This window comes from Patella vulgata, chromosome 8, assembly GCF_932274485.2.
Source record: "Patella vulgata chromosome 8, xgPatVulg1.2, whole genome shotgun sequence".
In the NCBI taxonomy this organism is placed as follows: Eukaryota; Metazoa; Mollusca; class Gastropoda; family Patellidae; genus Patella; species Patella vulgata.
The window spans coordinates 21,950,273-21,972,213 of NC_065886.2; the positions used below are offsets into that span (position 1 = coordinate 21,950,273).

At 31.7% G+C, this 21,941-nt stretch overlaps 1 protein-coding gene across 1 annotated transcript; it reads left to right on the top strand.

The window, feature by feature from the left end:
* The first annotated feature begins 871 nt into the window (after window positions 1–871).
* LOC126831108 (armadillo repeat-containing protein 3) lies at window positions 872–21,941 on the top strand. The gene is made up of 22 exons (XM_050561734.2): window positions 872–983; window positions 1,566–1,630; window positions 2,201–2,318; window positions 2,754–2,879; window positions 3,074–3,145; window positions 3,507–3,682; window positions 4,214–4,340; window positions 5,158–5,297; window positions 5,637–5,766; window positions 6,090–6,206; window positions 6,945–7,097; window positions 7,384–7,492; window positions 7,903–8,079; window positions 8,445–8,517; window positions 9,143–9,279; window positions 9,494–9,618; window positions 12,815–12,953; window positions 14,719–14,823; window positions 18,806–19,012; window positions 19,777–19,939; window positions 20,523–20,618; window positions 21,197–21,941. The coding sequence occupies exons 2-22, from the start codon at window positions 1,583–1,585 to the stop codon at window positions 21,305–21,307; spliced, it is 2,649 nt and encodes an 882-aa protein (XP_050417691.1). The 5' UTR covers window positions 872–983; window positions 1,566–1,582; the 3' UTR covers window positions 21,308–21,941.

Sequence of the window (21,941 nt, forward strand, 5' to 3'; positions counted from 1 at the left end):
GACATTATGCTGTCTTTTTCTAAGCACCTTTTGAGCGGACGGCGAAAATGGAATCGGTCTTCAGAATAGACTAGCTCAAAGGTAGCCAGCAGCAGCCTACGATAAACCTACAGAAAGGAGGTATAGATGATTTTTTCGCATTACTTCATACATTTATTGAACCTTTAAATTCAAATTAGTTTGAAGTTATTATTATTGGCCTTGCGATTCATTAAATTGGCCTCTAGACTAGACCCGTCTCCGTTTTGAACCCAGGCGTGGGTTTGGGAGGAACTTTAAGCTTGGTTCCTCCTTTTCAGGGGTGGAACCTGGGGGCCTGATATAGAAAGTGTTGTCTAGTCAATCGGGTGGGACTAAAACCGAAAATCCAACCATGTTGATGTGCGCGCAAAAGAAACCTGACACAGCTGAAAATTGACGAAAAGTAATTGGTATCACTTTTCTTCTATGACTCATTTCCTTTATTATTATGTACTTCATGTTATTATTCAGAAATGATTACCAATCTGGCGGGATATAAAACTGTTTTTCGCGGTGATGCGTTCATTACAAAATACCAAAAAAGTTCTTTTGATTAAGGGGAAATAACTACATTAAAGCCATTGAAATTGCAGTTACGTCCCTTCAACCATTAAATAGAAACGTAGTCTTGATTTATTAGTATTTTACATATTTTTTTTTGAGCATGGAAATTAATTAAATACCTACTATATTCATTAGAATCTGGTAAAATATTTTTAAGTAGATCAATTACATTTATTTTTCCATATGCATGATCGAGTAATATCAATCATTGTTCAATTCCATACAAATATATAAATATTTATACAATGTTCTATGATCAGTTCATAATAACGGGAGGTAACTCCCGTGTCCCAGTTCCTAATGTCAACAAAGATGGCTGTGAGTCGTTAGCAACAAGTAAATTTCTTTCATTTCCAACTTTTATTCACCTTCTAAACCCTTTGAAGAAAGTGTCACAAGTGAGTATTTTTTTTATGGACCATTGTATTTGAACCCATAACATTTATAAGGACAGCTTCTAGAAGACAAAAGAAACACAAATAGTATCCTGTAGTACTGGACCAAAGAAGACAAAATCTTCATTGGAAATTGAATTACGATATTTGATCTTAATAGTTCAAGTAAGAGACGGAAAAGATGGCTTAAATATATTACAATATATAACAGATACAATTTTAGATAGAATAAGGTTTGGACCAATGACAATAACAACGGTAGGCCTACAGGAGGCCTACAGGAGGCCTAATAAATAAGCTTACCACATTTTCCTCATTACACTCACACTGCGTCTGCGTTATTGTCAGATTTATAATTTTAGAAAAAATATGTAAGCTTAGACCAATGAACCAGATAAAAGCTGCCGATGGATCTACACACAATGTACAATATTTCTAACATAGTAGGATACCAGTAGCTTAAGTAGGCCCTACACATGACAGTGCCAGTTTGTTCACATACTCTTTTTAGTATAAACTTAACACAAGACGAAGCTATAAAAAGTTCTGCCTTATAAATTAATCATTTGACATTTTATTTTCAAGAACCTTAAACAGTTAAAATGGGAAAGAAAGTCAAAAAGGATGAAAAAGCACCTCCCGAGGATGTAGTGAGTATTTACACAATAAAATCAATAACAAAATTTGACTTTCCAAAATAAATGAGATATGATGTTTGGTGTATCCTACTACTGAATCCTGCTTCCATAACTACTTATGACCTTAATTGCACAGTAGTTTATCAAGAGCATAGCAAGCCAGATCGTTCACATAATGTCTCAAGTCAAAAATATATACCAGGGTTGGTACGTATGTAAAAGATACCACAATTATTATTACCTGGTACTTTAGTATAAGAGAGATAAAAATGTTGGTTTGAAATCAAAATCAACTTAATATGGTCACAACTTAAGTTAGAATTGATTGATCTGTTCAAACAATTTATGGACCAATTTTTTTATAAAAGTATTTTTGGTTGTGTATTTTGGTTATAGGCTACTCAAATAACTTATATTTAACCTTTATTCTGGAAAGTTTTGGCCATTAATTATCAACATCTCTAATATTGCTTCATGGAAATTAATGTAACTTTCGGTAATTCTTACTTTAATAGCTTAATCAATGTTGTGCACATGATTTTCTGTTTTTATGGTATTTAATTGATTTTCAATGTGTTTTAGTTTGATACTATACTGGTTGAAAGCAGACAGGCAGCAACAGTTGTATTAATGTTAAGCAGTCCTGAAGAAGATGTACAATCTAAAGCCTGTGAAGCTATTTATAAGTTTGTTGACAAATGTAAGTTTAGATTTATTTATGTCAGTTAAAAGAGATAAGTAAGATAATTTTAACATCTTAATCTGGGTCACATTTTACTACATTGTGACATTCTGTATAATATTTCTTAATTCCTTTAAAATCTAACTTCCATCTATTACTATATCTTCAATAGTTTCTGCTACATCTTAATTTTATCCTGTACTATCAGCAGATTGAAATACATGTAGCATGAAGAAATTTTACCCTACCGGCACTATCTTTCTGTATAATGAAATACATGTAGCATGAAGAAATAAGTTGTATTAAATAAGGATAAGATGTATTTCAAGAATTTACTTTGAAAACAATCATTGAATTATTATTCATTTAATGCCATTTTGTAATATTAGGAAGCTCTTCTAATTTCACACAATTCAAAAAGTAGACATAATTTAAACTGTTGTGGTTTTTTAGGTGATGAGAATAAGAAAACTTTAATGGATTTAGGTGCAATTGAACCGCTGTTAAAATTAATGGGTAGTGAAGATAGAATAGCTAGAAGAAATGCTTGCATGGCTTTATCAACTATGTGTGCTAACTGTAAGTATATTTCTATAAAGATGAATACTATGATTTTATAATCAGTGATCACACCTCCTAAAAATTTATTTTGAAATTTCACTGAATGCAAAGAAACCACATCTGTTTTAATACATCACATGCGATTCAATTTGATTAAGATATTTGAATATATCTGTAATACTTCACAACTAATTTTTGATGTTTTTTTTCAGCTGATGTAAGAAAGTTCTTGCGTAAAAGAGAAGAATCTATTCCAAAATTTGTAGCTTTGCTGGTACCAGAAGGTGATGTATTAATATCAATAATTCTGCTGTTATAAATTCCAACTTGGGAAAAATTTGTAGAAATTATTTCAATACAGTGTCATATCTATACAATGTGTGTACAAATTGGTTATGCAAGTAACAGATTCTCTATCTAGCAGTTGGAATGCTGCTGTCCAGCCTAAATTCTCCCCTAAGTCATTGCTCTTTTAATCATACAAATAAATTCTCGAATAATTGTGTTATGACAAGATGTTAGAGTTCATTCACTCATTGAGGATTGGTAACCTCACATTTTATATGATTACACCCCCCCCCCCCTCCCTCCCCTTCTTCCCATCCATTTAGTTCATGTTTTATATTTGTGTTGTTTTATTTTCAGAAGATACAGTTGTTCATGAGTTTGCTGCTTTAGGATTATCTGCCCTTGCTACAGAATTTACAAGTAAAGTTGTTATAAATGAAAGTAATGGTGTTGAACCGTTAGTTCGTTGTTTATCATCCAACGATCCTGATGTACAGAAAAATGCCATTGAAGCTCTAGCACAGCTTATGATGGTAAGGTTCAGATTATGATGTTTCTGCAGGTTTTGTAGATCACAAGATAGATTGAACCATGTGATGTCCAACCTTGTCTTTAAATAAGCAACCTTGTTAGCATCAGAATGTGTAAAATGTTGATGAGGTGTTAAGACTTATTGGTATTCATTGTTATTCTGCTTTCATTATAAAACTTTATAAATCACAAAAAATTGTTAGCTACCAAATGAGATGAGAATATAAGTAATACACAGATGAGAATAACAAATCTTGAACAGATGAGAATGATAAGTCATGAATAAGAAGTCTTGAACAGATGAGAATAATAAGTCTTACAGTTGAGAATAATATTAAATAAGTCTTGAACAGATGAGAATAATATTAAATAAGTCTTGGACAAGAGGGTAGGGCCTAGTATTGAACAGATGCGGTCAATAAATATTGTATTAGTATTATGGTTTATCAATGAAATACGATTTAATTTAATTAATACATGTATACACTATGTTATTGTTTTCTTTGACAATTGTTAATTGTTATTGTTTATAGGACTATCAAACCAGGGCAACAATACGTGATTTTGATGGTTTAAATTCAGTATTAGAATTATTAAAGAGTGAATTCAGCATCATACAGAAATTAGCTTTATTAACGTTAGAACGAGCTGCTCAAGATGGTAAGTTATTTTTCTCTTTTAGATTATTCATTACTTACCCAGGGGGAGTACCAAGTTAGCTAATTAAAGCATGTATAAGGTTACAAAGCAACAGAAAACAAATTTTATTTCTCAACCAATGCCTACCTAAAACCAATAATATTTCATTCATTTTGTCAAATAAAATGAACTGAAATGAGGTTTAACTTCCTACTGTACTGCTCAGACTGGGTTAATGAAGACAGGCATACACCATACAGTGTGCTATGAGGGAAATGTTGCCCAGACAGCGACACTATGGCCTACTCTTCTATCAAATTCCGACTGCCAAGGGATCTTTTAGATGCACGCCAATGTGTATACGGGACCTCGTCTTTTTGTCCCATCAAAATGACTAGACAGCTTTCTTTGTCAGGTCCTCTGTCCTGCACCACTGACACTGGGAAACCACCACGGAAAATCTTGGTGAACTTTCTCGGCCAGGCCTTTTGTTTTGTATATTTTATTGATAATAGAGCCAAGTTGTTTTGTATATTTTAGTTGATAATAGAGCCAATTTGTTTTGTATATTTTTTAATTGATAATAGAGCAAATTTGTTTTGTATATTTTAGTTGATAATAGAACAATTTTTTTTTATTTTTTTTTAGTTGATAATAGAGCAATATTTATTTTTTTTTTTTTTTAATTTGATAATAGAGTAATTTTTTTTTAAAATTTTTTTAGTTGATAATAGATTCAATTTATTTGTATATTTTTTTTAGTTGATAATAGATTCAATTTATTTGTATATTTTTTTTAGTTAATAATAGATTCAATTTATTTGTATATTTTTTTTAGTTGATAATAGAGCCAATTTGAGAGAACTAGAAGCGATATCTAAACTGATTAACTTTTTGGCTCATCCTGAATGGAATGATTTACATGTAATGTCTGTCATGGTATTATCTAGTTTACTAGAAGATATTGAAAGTCTTGAGGTAAATCAAATTTCATAGTTTGAAACAAAGAACAGCCTAGCTACCATTTTAAGAAAGAGTTGATGAAAACATGATGGAATTTGCGATATTCTTGCTTGCTTTTCACAAACTCCACTGCATAGCATTTCTTTAGAATATAATGTTAATTTGTACATTGAATCATCAACTTGTACATTTAATCATCAACTTGTACAGTTCATCATCAGCTTGTACATTGAATCATGATTTTTTTGCAAACTCTAAAGGGGTGTGATAGGTGCTGTTGACATGAGCACAGTCTTAATAACTCTGTATATTTATTTATTTCTAGGATATAACTCTAACCTTTATTATTTATAGCAAATAAAAGAAACTGGTGGCTTAAAGAAGTTAGTAGCAATTATAACAGACCAAGCACCACCTGAAGAAGAAACAAAAAAACCTGATAAAAAACCTGCTGGTAAAGGTGGCAAGAAGAGTGCTAAAGAATGTAAGTAACTATAAAAATCACAGAGCTAGGCATTTGCATAAGATTATAGGGTAGAACTAGAAGGGAATAAGAATTACTGGTTATACATTACATTATCATGGCCATTCCCATTTTTCTTATTAATATCATGTACAATATATTTTATATTTTATCTGTAATGGTGTGTTTCAAATAGTAAAAAAATATAGTACCAGTATCAGTATATTGATAGTTTTTTTTTTTTTTATATTTTTTTTTTTTTTTTTTGGGGGGGGGGGGGGGGTACATGCTCTTTGCTTATTCCTCAATTTCTTATGAAAAATACAATATGTTTTATTTATTAGCTGCTAAGAAACCAGCAGAAGAGAGTAATGAACAGAAGGACGGTGAAGGTGTAATACCAACTTTACCTGATGTTAAAATGTCAGCAGCTAAAGCTATAGCCAGATCTGCTAGAAATAGTAAGTAACAGTTTGTCATATACGCCCACAAAGTTACAATAGAGCTTATTATTTATAAGAACGTCACAAAAAAACAGGTGTTTTGTTTATTAGTCCTGCCTCAACATCTGTGTGTCTAAAGTTACAAATTTAAATTACAATGAAGGTATTGATTGTTATCAAATTGGAACCTGCTGAAACATTGCAACCTTAGTTGTCCAATGTCTATTCACTTGATTTGATAGTTTACTAATAACTTCTTACAATGTAAGTGTTGCACCGTACCGTGTCTGTCTAGTGGTTATCTTGATTATATTTACTTTAAGTGTGTGCTCATGTTTTTATTTAATTAAAGGGTTATTATGTAAGAATAAGATTTAGATAAAGAGCTGGCCGTTCTTGCTATAATATTTAAAAAAATAGATAATCCAAAATGAATTGAAAATTTCATTCAAATTACTTGATTTTGAGCGAAGTTATCAATGGTTGTAGTTTTGACAAGATGTGTGCATTGATCTTAGCCACCATTCTGGTCATTCAAGTCTTAACCTCTCTTCTCCATTTTTAAATTAAATCATTAAATGGCCAAGCTGTTATAATCTACTTAAAACCAGAGCCATCTGATGGGATCGAGAGCTGATTATGGTCTTATTAATAATTTATATAATATTTAAGGCATAAAGAAAGATCTGCAATATGCTGATTTAGCTCTTACATAATGCCTGTTTAAATGTCATTGAATTTCTTGCATATTTTTAGGTGAAAACAGAAAGATTCTGCATGAACAAGAAGCAGAAAAAATGTTAATTATTCTCTTGTCTCATGAAAATGTTGATGTACAGTCATCGGCTGCCCAGGCTTTAGCTATAATGTGTGAAAATCTCAGCAGTAGAGATTCTGTGAGAGAAATGGGTAAGTAGACATTTTTGAAAACATCTTAGCAAATTTTCAAATTGATAACAGGGTCTGGTTATTTGGATGGTACAAAAAATCAACATCTGCCTTTGTACACATTGGCATGCACGTAAAAGAACCCTTGCTAGTTGTAATTCTGAACAAAGGTAATATGTCGAAACCACATTCCATTCTAAATATTCTTGTACAGACTGACAAATGCATTTAAAATGGTTGTTCATGTAGCTAAAAATACTTTATTATGTTATATGCCCCATTAAAAATTTTGTATTTTCATTTATAGAGGGTATGGCACCTTTGATAAAATTATTGAACAGTGAAAATGGTGATGTAAAAGAAGCAGCTACTTTAGCTCTAGCTAATCTTACTACAGCTAATCTTGCAAACTCTAAGTAAGTTTATCATTCTTCTATAAATTTGTTTTATGTTCTTTTAAACCATCTCTTCTTGATTAGCATCTTCTCATACAATTTTGGGGGGTTGGATGGCTGAATGGTTAGCACGTGCGCGCTGTATCATAAGATCTGTCATTGAGTCAACTGGCGTGGTTTCAAATCCCCGGCTGTACATGACAAGGAGTAAGGTCGCCTGTGGATGTTAAACCCCATTTCTCTCTCTCTCTTTCTCTCTCTCTCTCTCTATTTCTCATACAATATCTTATATATCATCCATCTATTGATAGTGATACTTAGTTTGGAAACCAGTAGGCCTACTTGATCATTTTCTTGTGTTAAGATTTTACATTAATTTGAGGACAATTTTATTGCCATTTATTTTCAATTGTTTGTTGTTGTATTATTAGAGATGTGGTGAATTTAAATGGTTTAGAACCATTAATACATATGTTATCAGACCAGAGAGAAGAAGCTGTTTCTAATGCTGCCTGTGTTCTAACTAATATAGCACAAGATGATACTCTACGTGCTGAGGCCTTAAATAAAGGAGCTGTTACAGCTTTAGTTGAACCACTTAAATCAAGGTAAGTTGTCACAGCTGTAGTTGAACCACTGAAATCAAGGTCATTTTTCACAGATTTCTATAAATGGGAGTGTTTTGAGTATTAATTCCGTTAAGGCAAGACTTTGAAGTGTGATGGATGTATTAGATACATTAGATGTATCGATATGGTGTTCATTACTAGACACTGTTTGAAAATGGATTTCTTTCCCTTGAATAACTCATGCATTTTGTTTGACTAGCGATTTTAGATCGGGCTGAGAAATAATCAATTATTCTCAAAGCAATTAAATGTAAAATTATTTATCATACATATATATTATAGATATACAATTCTATTCGCTATGTGAAAAATAACACTTTTATTAATTTTTGTTTTTTATCTAGTAATACCATTGTACAAAGCAAAGCAGCTTTGGCATCTGCAGCTTATTTATGTGATGTAGAATCTAGAACAGAAGTAAGTATGCGCTTTCAAAATATTTGCTGAAATGAAATTTTAATGCTTGTATTTATTTTCTGGGTTTTGGATTCACAGTTTAAAGGAGCTAAATCGCTAATATTTGGGACCTAGAAATTGACACAAATGGGTTGTAACACATATGATAATGTAATATGAATCTATATAGACTGATTTACATTCAATCGTGTCTGTTTTTGCTGTAATTTCTAATCAGTTATGTTTTTCGAAATATGCCTGTGCATGCTCTACATGACTTGTGGAATACATCTAGCCTCGTTCTTCGAGTTCCTTGTTACAAATGACACTGAAATGCATTATGGTACACGATTCGTGTACCAATGGTAAAATGGTGTTTTTTTTCTTCAATATTGGATATGAGAAGCCCATATTTTCCCGGTAAGATCACAACATCAATGTTGATTTAAATTGACAAATAATTTGTGTTTTTCAATGTTGAAGACTTTGGATGATATTGAGTTAGAGATTTAGCTACTTAAAAGTAGACCTTCATCTGAAATTGAATTTATGGACTAGGAAAGGATTGGCTAAAAGAATATAAAAATTATAACAAAATATATTATGATTGAACCTGATCACTTCTATTTTCTGTTCCCTATTTTAGTTCCGTGAAGCTGGGGGTTTGGAGCCTTTGATAGATTTTCTTGATTCTGGCAATGATGATGTGAGACGTAGTGCTGCCTGGGCTATAACAGTCTGTGGTGTTGATGAAGCTTCAGCAGTAGAAATATGTAAATTGGGGTATGTATGCTTTTCATTTTAAAAAATATTTAGATATAAAAAGAAATTGTATGCAGGAGGAAGGCATATTTGATTTAAACTTCCTTACAATACAAAATGTACGCTATATGAAATTAAAATACTGTGTAGGTTTATAATGTTTTTTAAATGAAAATGAAGTGTTGGATATGTATGTTACAATGTAAAATGTTTTGGGTTTTTTTTTTTACTATAGAGGTTTAGGTGTTTTACAACAGATTCAATTATCAGAAACCAAAAGAACACCATTTACTGATGCAGCATTATACAGAATACTAGATAGTAATCTATCAGCTAAATATTCTCTGACAGGTTATATAGGTATGACAAAAATATTATATCATAATAATAATAATAATAATAATAATTTATTTATAGAGCGCCTATAATCCAATACTTAGATTGCTCTATGGCGCTATTACATTATTGTAAAGGTATAAAATATAAAACATCTCAATAATAAGAACATTGCACAATTAGAATAAAATATGGTATACAATAATAAAAAAGTAAACTCTGAAAAAGCTTAAGCATTTAGCAATTAAAATGGCTTTTAAAAAGGTGGGTCTTTAACTTTTTCTTAAAAACAGGCAGGGAAGGGGAATCTTTAATTTCAGAAGGTAACTTATTCCATAGTTTAAAAGCAGCAAAACTATAAGACCTTTCCCCAAATGAGGATTTTGCATGATAGGGCATTAGCAAGTTTTTGTTTTGTGATCTAAGTGTGCGTGTAGGAATATATGGGGTCACTAGTTGTTTGAGGTAGTCAGGTGAGTCTTCAATATTAATGACAGCATATGTTAGAGAGAGTATTTTAAATTCAATTCTGCTAGTAACTGGCAGCCAATGCAGTTGGTGTAAAATAGGGGTGATATGTTCACATAGTTTAGTTCTAGTAATGACTCGAGCGGCTTTGTTTTGAATTTTTTGTAATCTATTTAGCTGAAGAGAAGGCAAGTTAAACAATAAAGAATTACAATAATCAAGGCGGGAGGTTACAAGTGAGTTGACAAGCATTTTAGAAGTATCAGTATCAATAAAGTTTCTTGTGCGACCTATATTATATAGTTGAAAATTGGCGGATTTACACATATTCGACACATGTTCTTTCATGTCAAAATTTTTCCCAAATTTAACACCGAGGTTCCGTACACTGTTACTTGGATGTATGACAGCACCACCCACTTTAACATATTTTGTAATAATTGATGAGAGTCTATGATCGGTTCCTATTTTTAATAATTCAGTTTTATCATCGTTTAGTTTTAAAAAGTTGTTTTTCATCCAGTTTTTTACATTATCAATACATTTCTCCAACTGAATGATTTGTTTACTTTCGTTGTCGGGTGTTACAGCCACATACAGTTGTGTGTCGTCTGCGTATATATGATAGTCTAAATTGTGATCTCTAAGAAGTTTACCAAGAGGGCAAGTATAAGCCGTAAATAATAACGGACCGAGTACTGATCCTTGCGGAATTCCATATTTTATGTCTACTGGTTTTGATGACTGCTTATTTATGACAACAGACTGTTTTCGTGAAGTGAGATATGATTCAAACCATTTCAGGGCATAGCCAGTAATTCCAAAATAATCTTTTAAACGTGTAAGTAGAAGTGCTTGGTCGATGGTATCAAAAGCAGCACTTAGGTCAAGAAGAACAAGAAAAACTACATTTTTATTATCTAGATTAATTAAAATATCATTTTGCACTCGGAGTAAAGCCGTTTCTGTACTATGGAGTTTTTTGTATGCGGATTGAAAGGGTTCGTCCAGATGCTGAAATTTTAAATGATCTTTAAATCTAACAGATACTGCTTTTTCCACAAGTTTAGATAAAAATGATAGGTTAGATACTGGCCGATAATTTTTGAAGATGTTACTGTCTAAAGTACTTTTTTTGATTAAGGGAAAAACTAAAGCTTTTTTCAGAACATCAGGGAAGGTACCAGTTGATAATGATGTATTTACAATATAAGTAAGAACAGGACACAGTTCTTCGATGCACAGTTTCAGAAGCGGTGATGGAAGCGGATCTAACTCGCATGTCGAAGACGATGATTTGGCAACGAGTTGCTTGATTTCTTTGTCTGATGTCGGGGAAAATTCTGACATGACTTGAGAAGGTGGTGATATAACAGATAGACATGTTGTCTCGGAGTTATTGTCTGTTTCAAGTTCAGTCCTAATATTATCAATCTTGTCACAAAAATATTTAGAAAACTCTTCAGCAAGGTCAGCATCATGGGTGTAATCTGGTAGTATTTGTTGATTATGCGGTTTCAGGATACTATTGACTATGTTTTGAAGTACTTTTGGGTTATCCTTATTAACATTGATTTGTTCTAAAATATAGTCTTTTTTTACTCTACCAATCAAATTATTTGTTTTGTTCCGCGCTTGAGTATATAGCTGTCTATTAATCTCAAGATTAGAATTTCGCCAAAGTCTTTCCATGGACCGTCTATGGATTTTACTCTGTCGAATTTCATCAGTAAACCATTTACGATTTGGTCGAATAGTAAATTTGGCTTTTTTAATGGGAGCATGGTCATCCAGAATATTTCTTAGAGTGTCATTATAAAGATTAATTTGTTGATCAATATTTGCTCTGTCGAGTTCCTTTAATATTTTAGAGTTAATAATATCTGATCGAAAATCTTCAATGTTAATATTACGTATTTTTCTATATGTAATTGTCTGTTGTTTAGGTATGGGTTTTTTTATATTGAGCTTGGTAAATATGCTAAAGTGGTCTGAGACCAGGTCATCACAAATATGGACATCTTCCACAGTGTCGTCTAAAACCCTAGTTATCACCACATCAAGTAAATGACCTTTTCTGTGCGTACTGCCAGTAGTATGCTGTTTAAGATTAAATGAATCTAAAATATCATAAAATCTATTTGATATGCTACACTTGACATCATCGAGATGTAGATTTAAATCCCCAACAAGTAGTAAACGAGAAGATGAGTCAAAAGTTTCGTACAGTAGATCAGTGAATTCACTGAGAAAAACATCACGACTGGATGAAGGTGGACGGTATAAACAAACAATTCTAAGGACTTCATTTGTACATTTTACAAGTATGTCAAGGTGCTCAAAAGACTTTATTATGAAATTTTGTTTAAGAGGTGTAATATTTTGTTAAAATATTAAATGAACAGAAATAAGGTGCTTGGAATTATTTGAAACTGTTTTTATATTATGAATATATTCCAAATGGACAAACTCATTTGATACCACGGAAAGCACATGATATAGAGACTAGGTAGCTATACCAAACATCAAATGAAAACTTTTTAAAATTATTGCTTTTTATAATCAAACATAGAACTACTCAATTGAAGGATGTTTAAATTTGGTTTTGTCCCATTTACATGTATACCGTAATATGCTGGTGTATATTTGTTTTCTGTCCCATATACATGTATTCTTATGCCGAATACTGGTTGTATTTCTGGAATTATAATTAGATTCATTTCCCAATTATATCTGTGCTTTATTTTTATAGGTTATAATAATTTAATAGAAGATGGGTTCTATGATGCTGGACAGATGAAGAAAGGAAGTAAATTTTTATCATTAGAAGAATTTTGTAACCAAGAATTAAATGACAAAAGACCAGTTATTCTGATCAACCCAAAACCTGAGTAAGTTCTTAAAATTACATTAAAATTACTGGTGGCTCACACTGGCTTTCAATGGTTTTCCACCAAAGTGGATGATAAATTTTATATAAAAAAAATGTTCATATTTTTTTCCGCCCACTGGAATATTTTATCTGCCAAACATGTGTGATAAAAAAGACAACATGCAAGGTAGGCCTATTATAAAACAATTAACGGGATATAAACAACAACTTAAAAAATCTGTCTTTACATAATACATTATTAGCCCAGTTTTGAGATGATTGGATGATTTACTAAGATCAGATTTTATTTTTGATGACTTTAGTCTGCACAATATATTTTCAGTATTTACACTTCAAACCTTATCGAAAGATTCCCAACTTTCTATAAACTTATGCTTTGTGTGTACAATAGGCATATTGTCATTTTTCATGTACCGTATAGAATGATAAGATATTCTTGCAATTATACTTGTGGTTCACTATTTAGAGCATTTTGGCGACGGTAATATGAAGCAATTAGCGGACTGTTTTCCCACTCCATAAACGTCACTATTCGACCTGTTTTTGCGTTTCCGACCAATGGTGAAATAATTTGAAATATCCGATTAGGCATGCTTGTCGGGAAAGAATTTGAAATATCCGATTAGGCATGCTTGTCGGGAAAGAATTGTCAGCCATTTTGATTATTTCAATTTATTATTTTTTTAGACAAAATGAAACATCAAGTAAATAATGACTTGAGATAGGCTTTGTATATGTCATTGGCAATTATCAATCTACTAATCATTAATCCGAGATAATTGGTTAGTATTACTCACTGACATGATCCGATTTATCAGCGAGTTGATTAATTTATAGTATGCCGCCAAGTAATTGTGATTGACACTCAGTGTAATGGTTAATCTAGGATATAGACAAATAAAATTTTAAGATTTTTTATTTGCCAGTTTTGAAAAAGAATGGCCAGTACCCCAAAATGTTATTGCCAAAATTATCACCAAAATCAAATTTTAATCGCCACTTTCATATTTTTATCGCAAAAGTCGACTTTGGCAACCGACAGCGTGAGCCCTGCCTAGATATTTTAGTGAATAAAGTACTATATATAAATACAAACAATTGATATTCCCTCTAGGTTTGATTATATCTAGCTAACTGTGTAATCTTCTAGGTTTCATTATACATAGTTACTGTGTAATCTTCTAGGTTATATTATACATAGCTAATGTGTAATCTTTTAGGTTTTATTATACATAGCTAACTGTGTAATTTTTTATGTTTTATTCTACAAAGTTACCTTGTAATCTTCTAGGTTTCATTTTACATAGCTACTGTGTAATCTTCTACGTTTATTATACATAGTACAGTGTAATCATCTAGGCTTTATTATATGGTGACTGTGTAATCTTCTATTTTATTATAAATATAGCTATCATGTAATCGTCTAGGTTTTAATATACATAGCTACCAGTGTAATCTTCTACTTCTTTTAGGTTTTATTATACAAAGCCACCATGTAATCGTCTAGGTTTTATTATACATAGCTACTATGTAATCTTCTAGGTTTTATTATACATAGCTACCATGTAATCTTCTAGGTTTTATTATAAGTAGCTACCATGTAATCTTCTAGGTTTTATTATACGTAGCTGCCATGTACCGGTAATCTTCTGGGTTTTATTACACATAGATACAATAGTCTTCTAGGTTTTATTATACATTACTATTGTGTAGTCTTCTAGGTTTTATTTAAATTTGGTGTCTATTGTAAGTTTTTCTTCCAGGGTGACATCGGCTGAATCTAAAACAGAAGATGTTGGTCTTAAACCTGAAAGTTCCAAAACAAGTTTATCAGGAAAATCATCAAGAACAGGCAGAGAATCAAAATCGTAAGTTGATCTTCAACTCTCATTATTTACCCAATCATGTAAGCATCTAGACTTGTTTTGGGGGTTAGAATGTTCTTGATATGGATTGAGAGGAGAATTCAGGGGTTGTATTAGAGGAAATATTAATGAGACCAATAAATTATATAACGAAGTTGTTTACAAATGTGTGTGCGGGGGGATGGCCGAATGGTTAGCATATGCACATTGTATCATAAGGTCTGTCATTGAGTCAGATGGTTTTGATTCCCCGGTTGTACGTGACAAGGAGTAGGATCACTTTTCCAACCTTATGGGTTTTCTCCGGGTCCTCCGGTTTCCTCCTGCTGAAATTGAACAATAAGTAAGTCCCAAAATGACTTAGTTTGTATGTGTTAAACTCTCTCTAAATTCTTAGTCTGCTAGATATGAATTTTATTAAAAAATGTGCAATTTGGATTAATTCATTGGAACAATATAGGCCTATAGCAGATATCATATACTGTTTAAGTCACTATCTGTTTTAAATGACACTTAAAAGATGGAATTTTACTAAAATATGTCATGTGGTTTAAATTTCAAATTAGTTAAAAAGTATTTAGTCAAATGTATTTGGTACTAAGAGGACAACATTTTAATACTGGAATTTTTTAAGTCCAAAAGTTAGCTATGTTGACTTTGAAAACGAAGCTAAGGTGTGTCCTCACACGTTGACATACTTCCGAATTTGTCATCAAACACTTTGCGAAAAAAGTTAGAAATATTGTGTATTGTTTGGATTTGCACCACCACGAATATCACTCCCACTCCCAATCCCATCCTTAAAAAAAACCTACATTCACTAGAAATGCCAGTGTTTCTGACTGGTAGACTGTTCTGCACGTCTTTCTGTACATTGTCAATACCAAACAAAAGTTTGTTGGCTTTTGAAAACAGTCACTTGATACCCCACTTCATCAAAGGTCTATAATTCATTTATTTGTACAGTTTTATGAGTGTAAGGTAGTTAAGTTAATTGCTATGTCAACTGTTTGTAATCCAAGGTTAAACATGATTTACACATTAATAGTAAATGGATATTAGCGGGAAAATATTGGAAAAAAAACAACAATTATTTAGATTGAATAAGTGTTAACATTATAAAGAGAATTGTTCCACACACAATAAATCCGTCACCATCTGTTGCTTTTAATAGATATTATCCATGACTAAATTTATCTCTGTCTATTTTATAAGGATTTAATAAATATTTGAATTATGTTCCTTACAGGTTTGCTTTTATTAAATAGCCGTGCTAAATTTGTCTATTTTAAAGCATTTTCCTGGCTTCAAATGTTATGTAAATTATTATTTGGACATTTAATCACATAATAAACCCATAATCAATTCTTCATTTTCAACAATTGTTGTTAATAATAACTTCCAGAGTTATTCCTCTTTTTACAAAATTGTTTAACTCTTAACTTTTTGGACCATGTAGCTGCTGGAGGGCATATGTTTCGTTGCCTGGCAATCTACATTTGTGAAAGTTTATAATTTGTATTTAATTAGTGTGCCTAAATTTAATTTCATAGATCTGTTAATGTACAGCTAATTTGAAAGAACTAAATGATAGCTCTCTAGAGAAAAGGCTATTAGTAAAATTAATATTTGTCTGTTGCGCAATGATGAGTAATTATCATTAATACATGCAGGGGGGCAAAACACTTACATCTGAATCATGATTTATAGGTTACAGTGTTATTGTGCAACCTCTTTTTTAATGAATAAATTGGAACAGGAGACAGCTGTGGGAATTATGTTCATATTCTAGTTTCTTATCCAAGTAATTGAAAACCCCAGAAAAAATAAAAAAGGAAAATTTAACATATCAACAATACTTTTGCCCATTATGTGTGATGTGGGCATTTTCTCTATTGCTACATATTAAGATCTATATTTGAAACCTTTTTTTTTGGGGGGGGGGGTATTGAGCTAAAATTAAGCTATTCATCAATCACAGGGATTGTTATTGTTATAGATCTACTTCTGGTGACACTAAAATATTCAAACCAAATCTACAAGGGCACAATCTATTCTGCCTGAAAGAATGATTTCAGACTGTGTAATGATTAATAGGTGTAAATTATGGCATTTGTTTATGATATTAGAGTGATATAAATTGTAGTATATTCTGGGTTATTACTCATATTTTCATAAAATAACTTTCATTCTAGTCACGCTAAATATCTAGAGAATACCATATCAAAGTATGGTCAATCACATCTCCATTTATATGATTGAATTAAGGAGATCACCATGCATGCCAACATTCTATAATAACATTATGTTACAAACATTATTCAATCAGATCTGTCTATACAAATAGGATTTATATTGGGAAAGGCATAACGCCTGTATCTCTAGGGATAGTCAACCAAATTTCTATTCATATGTATGTATGGAATTCGTCCTTTTGACCATGTACATTAACATAGCAGATGGTCAATTCTATTTGGATACAAATATTAGCTATCAATTCAAACCTTGTCTTTCAATGATATACTGTGAATATTTTAGCTGTCTAAATTAATTGATGAGATATCTCCATCTGAAATCTTTTCTGGAAATAGGAGAGTCACATAAAATAGTAAATGTCATTACATAATTATAATTTATCTCCAATGGCTTATTCAAATTACTTGTTACTTAAAGATTCCCTTCAATCACCATTTTTGCTTTAAGCATATTTACAATATTGAAACAATTTATTTTTAAAAATAAAATTGAGATAAATCTGTATCATTTCTTATTATTTTATCAAATACTGTCTAGATTAGATATATCTGGGAATATATTGCCATAGGAGACAGTGTATCCCATCAAATTATTTGTTGTTGTTATCTTCTGAGTTCAGTTAAAGAGTAGAAAGAGTCCCCTGTGAATTTCAGAAACCTGATCAATGGCACTATCAAGTTGACCTCCATTAAATATTGTCCAATGTCATGTGAATGCTTGACAATACCTTGTAAACTACTATTAGTCAAAAATGGTTAAATTCCAATTGATATTTACAAAGAAATCACTTGAAACTTGTCAATATTTGGTAGCCTCCAAAGACTGTATAAACAGGAAATAATCAAAATAGGCCAATGGCGCTATAATCTTTGATAAGATATTTTGATGGGCCTATTGATATTTTGATTTTATTTTCTTATTAATTTAATGTTAAAACATCTATTTGAGTGAACAATTAGATGTTAAAAAAGTGGTCAGCAGCTACAAATACTAATTTAATTATCAGCATCATGTGTATATAGTCTCTTACATTTATGATTCAATATTGGGATGGCTATTTTCATCTATAAATACATAATAAAGTATTTTACTAACATGAAAATATAGTCAGATTGACTCAGATGAAGACAGAAAAGAACAAATTGTCCTTCCTATATGTATGGGATTGTCCACAATATTTCATGTTATTAATACTCTAAAATGCCACCGTTTGTTTCTCAGGATTTAACAAAGCTTGAAATAATCCTGTCACAATGAATTGGTATCTTATCTAATCAATAAATTTATCAATTAAAGCCATTAGTTCTGTTATCTTCTAATCGATCCTTTCTTTGCTTAAATCTATAAAAACTCTATTAACAGTAATAATAACAGTATTTGCCTTCTATGATTGCATGAATACTGATATTCACTATTGATATGATTGTGGACATCAAAATCAATAGTTTCTGTTTTAAAGCCCTCACCTCCTCCTTAAAAAAGAGATAAAAAGGCAAGAAAACTCCTTCCGGACCCTAACAGCTGCATATGTTGTTCCAGTCCGTCTTGATGACTCAAGGTAAAGTTTGAGTGGGGTTGAGTGGTCTAGCACTGGGTTTGAGTGGGTTTTCCTCGGGTCCACCAGTTTCCTCCAACACCTGTACGTTCTATTTAGTAAACCTTAACCCAAGTCCTCATATGATCTCAGCAGAGTATTTACAGGGATTAAAGATTCATTCATCCATTTTAGGAAAACAAAAGCACAGAAGGAAAAGGAAGAAAAACAGAAAGAAGAATTACAGGCACAACTTCAAAAAGAAGCAGACGCCATTGCTGCCGCAGAGAACTTACCATTTGTAACTCCAGCAGATCCAGTATTATTGGCTTATATTGATGAAGTCATGGAAAAAATACAACCTTTACCTTCATCACGTGAACAGGTTATAGCATTATCAGAGTAAGTTAGTCTTTATTTTACAATTTCATTTTATAGTATTATCAGAGTAAGTCAGTCTTTATTTTACAATATCATTTTATAGTATTATCAGAGTAAGTTAGTCTTTATTTCACATATCATATGTTATTGCATTATCAGAGTTTATTTTACAAATTCATGTGTCCATCTGCATTTCTGTCTTGCACTTAATGTTCCTTTTTAATATCCATTATCTATTCAAACTTTAGTAATATGGTTGGATGGGAAAATTCTTAAAAAGAACCCCCAGGGAAGGTTTTTAATACTAGATATCTAGAAATGTAAGGAAAAATTAATTGGCCTGATTGGGGAGGATAATGTTGTCTGGAATCCGACAAGTTCTAAAAATACTATTGTACCCTTAATAGTTCTATTTGTTGAGAAGGGGAAACTTTTTACTAACTTAGATGTCCAAAGATATATTTAATATGATTTATACTAATGATAAAATAAAGAGGTACTTATGAGTGGAAAGTTTATGATGGAGTATCTTTATATCAAATGTAGAAACTAGAGCATGCTAACTAGAAACCTAATTAGATGCTTCTAGCCACTTTCTCATTATTATTAGTGATATATAAAACATTAAAGGCGAGGCTGCAAAAAACCTACTGATAAATATTTTATAACGTCAAAAGCTCTTTTTAGTAGAAATCTTTTAAATACTGAACACGCAGACGGTTACTTAAAATTGTCACCATGTAGGTCACCTGTACGATTACCATACTGTTCATTTTATTTTTTAGATTTGTTTCGGATAAATTAGGAGGATCTATAGATCGTGGTCAAGTGTCAAGTTTTAGTTGGGAGTTACCTGTCAGTCAAGTTAGATATGAATTAAAATCTAATGTGATACCCATTGGTCGTCTTAAAACTGGTATTCATATACATAGAGCTTTGTTGTTTAAGGTGAGTAATACTCATTCTTCTGGGCAAATTTCATCAGATATAAACGACAATGACTGAATTTTGTAATGACACTACATTATACACCAAAAAGTGTGGTTAAATCTTTGTAGCAACTTACTAATGAATATCTTTGTAATGCATTTAAATTCCATTAGAAGTTGGTATGTTAAGCATCGGTATGTTTGGCTTCATATTCTAAAGTTTAGATCATGTAGTAGGGGCTAAATTGCGCCAAAAAGTTTGTTACAACTTTTGACAGTTTTTTTTCCTTACCACAGTACTCCATACCATACTATCAGAAGAGATGTATCGGGGCCATGGACTATATTACTATAGCTAAAAGTGCTATAGTCCCATGGCTATAGATTACTATATGGATTACGTTGTAACTGTCTTTGAAACCCACATCTCGATAGATTACTACATCCATCACCAGAAGATCCTGTAACAGGTTGCTGATCACCTCCTTGAGATCCCATAGTTCTATACTGACTATGCCCTATGTGATATAAAATTACCCCACCTTCTGCCTATTGTATATTTAATATAACATCTTGTAAATATATATCTTTATATATTGTAGGTTTTAGCTGATCGTATAGCATTGAGTTGTACTCTAGTACGTGGACAATATAATCGGGCATGGAATGAAGTTATGTTATATGATATAGATGATAATGTAAGTATTAAATACTTGTATACACTTACATACAAATCTTACAATTGCAATTTGCTTTGCCTAAGCCTCCCGAATTGGTTCATTGTTTCATGAAATGACCGACCGTTACAGATAGTCAAATGTGGCCTGTTCTTTTATTTTCCCAATATATCTATTGAACATGGGTACTTCCAGAAATGTTTTGCTTGGAAACGTTTGAGGATGATGATAAATACCCCATGTGATTTCATGGTATAAATTTATACAAGTCATGGAAATGCCTCTGATTCCCGATCCGTTGTCATTATCTTGTAGTCCAGGTTTTGCTGACTTTCCAGTTTTGACAACCATCAACTGATAATTCAGAGTAGTGAAACAGAAGAAGCCTCACCCTGAACATTCGAGCGATGTAAAGTCCCCCGGGCAGGGTCTCTTCTTTTTCTTTTTTTTTTTGAAATCCTTCCATATGTATAGTTTCGCTGTTAGATGGATTCAGACAAATTGATGAGATGGGTAGGTAGACTTGGTGATCACTGTGTTTACAGTGTACTTTTATAATGTACAGCTTATTATGATGTAATATTTATTTCTATTTCCAGCCCACATCTCCAAAATTTCCACCAAAAGAGTATATCGTAGACTTGATTCACCAGCCTGGAACATTACTACCCGTTGATACACCCAATGCCGTGTCTTATCAAAAAATATAAACTTACCATTACACCATTTCACGCATAGCTAATGTTAATTTTTATATGATAAAATGTCCCGTTATATATGAAGTTTCAATGCCTTAAAAGTTATAGTATTTAAAATGTATGATTTTAAAGTTGATTAGATAATTCTGTACAAGAATACCAATAAACTGTACAATAAATGAAAACTCTACTATTCTCAGCACTGTCCAATTCAGTTTTATTCCAATCTAATACTGGATTTATAATGTCGGTTTGTTGTTACCCGTAAACGCTTGACTGCGACTCCCGAATTTTATTGGTGAAACTATGGATTTTTAGTCAGTAAATCGGAAAGCTTCAAGAAAGCTTCAAAAATCGACATCTGTAAGCCTCGCATAATGTTTTTGAATTTACACCAATATGGAATTAAAACGATTACAAGGAATCAACCCCATTAAACAGCATTATTATAAATGTCAAAATGTTATATTTTACTATAGGATGATTTTATATTTATAAAGACTTGAAATATTGGTGTAAATAAAGGTATTTGTGTGATAATATTAGTTACTGTTTGTACATTTCATACTGTACATATTGTCTTGAAAGTTGTATATTATTATTATCTCTTAATATTTATTATTAAAGATACATTGTCCTGAAAGTA

Coding starts and splice junctions, on each gene's coding strand:
- LOC126831108 (XM_050561734.2), top strand. CDS start 1,583: ATGGGAAAGAAAGTCAAAAAGGATGAAAAAGCACCTCCCGAGGATGTA. Junction 2,880..3,073: donor ATCAACTATGTGTGCTAACT/GTAAGTATATTT, acceptor GTTTTTTTTCAG/CTGATGTAAGAAAGTTCTTG. Junction 7,098..7,383: donor AGATTCTGTGAGAGAAATGG/GTAAGTAGACAT, acceptor TTTCATTTATAG/AGGGTATGGCACCTTTGATA.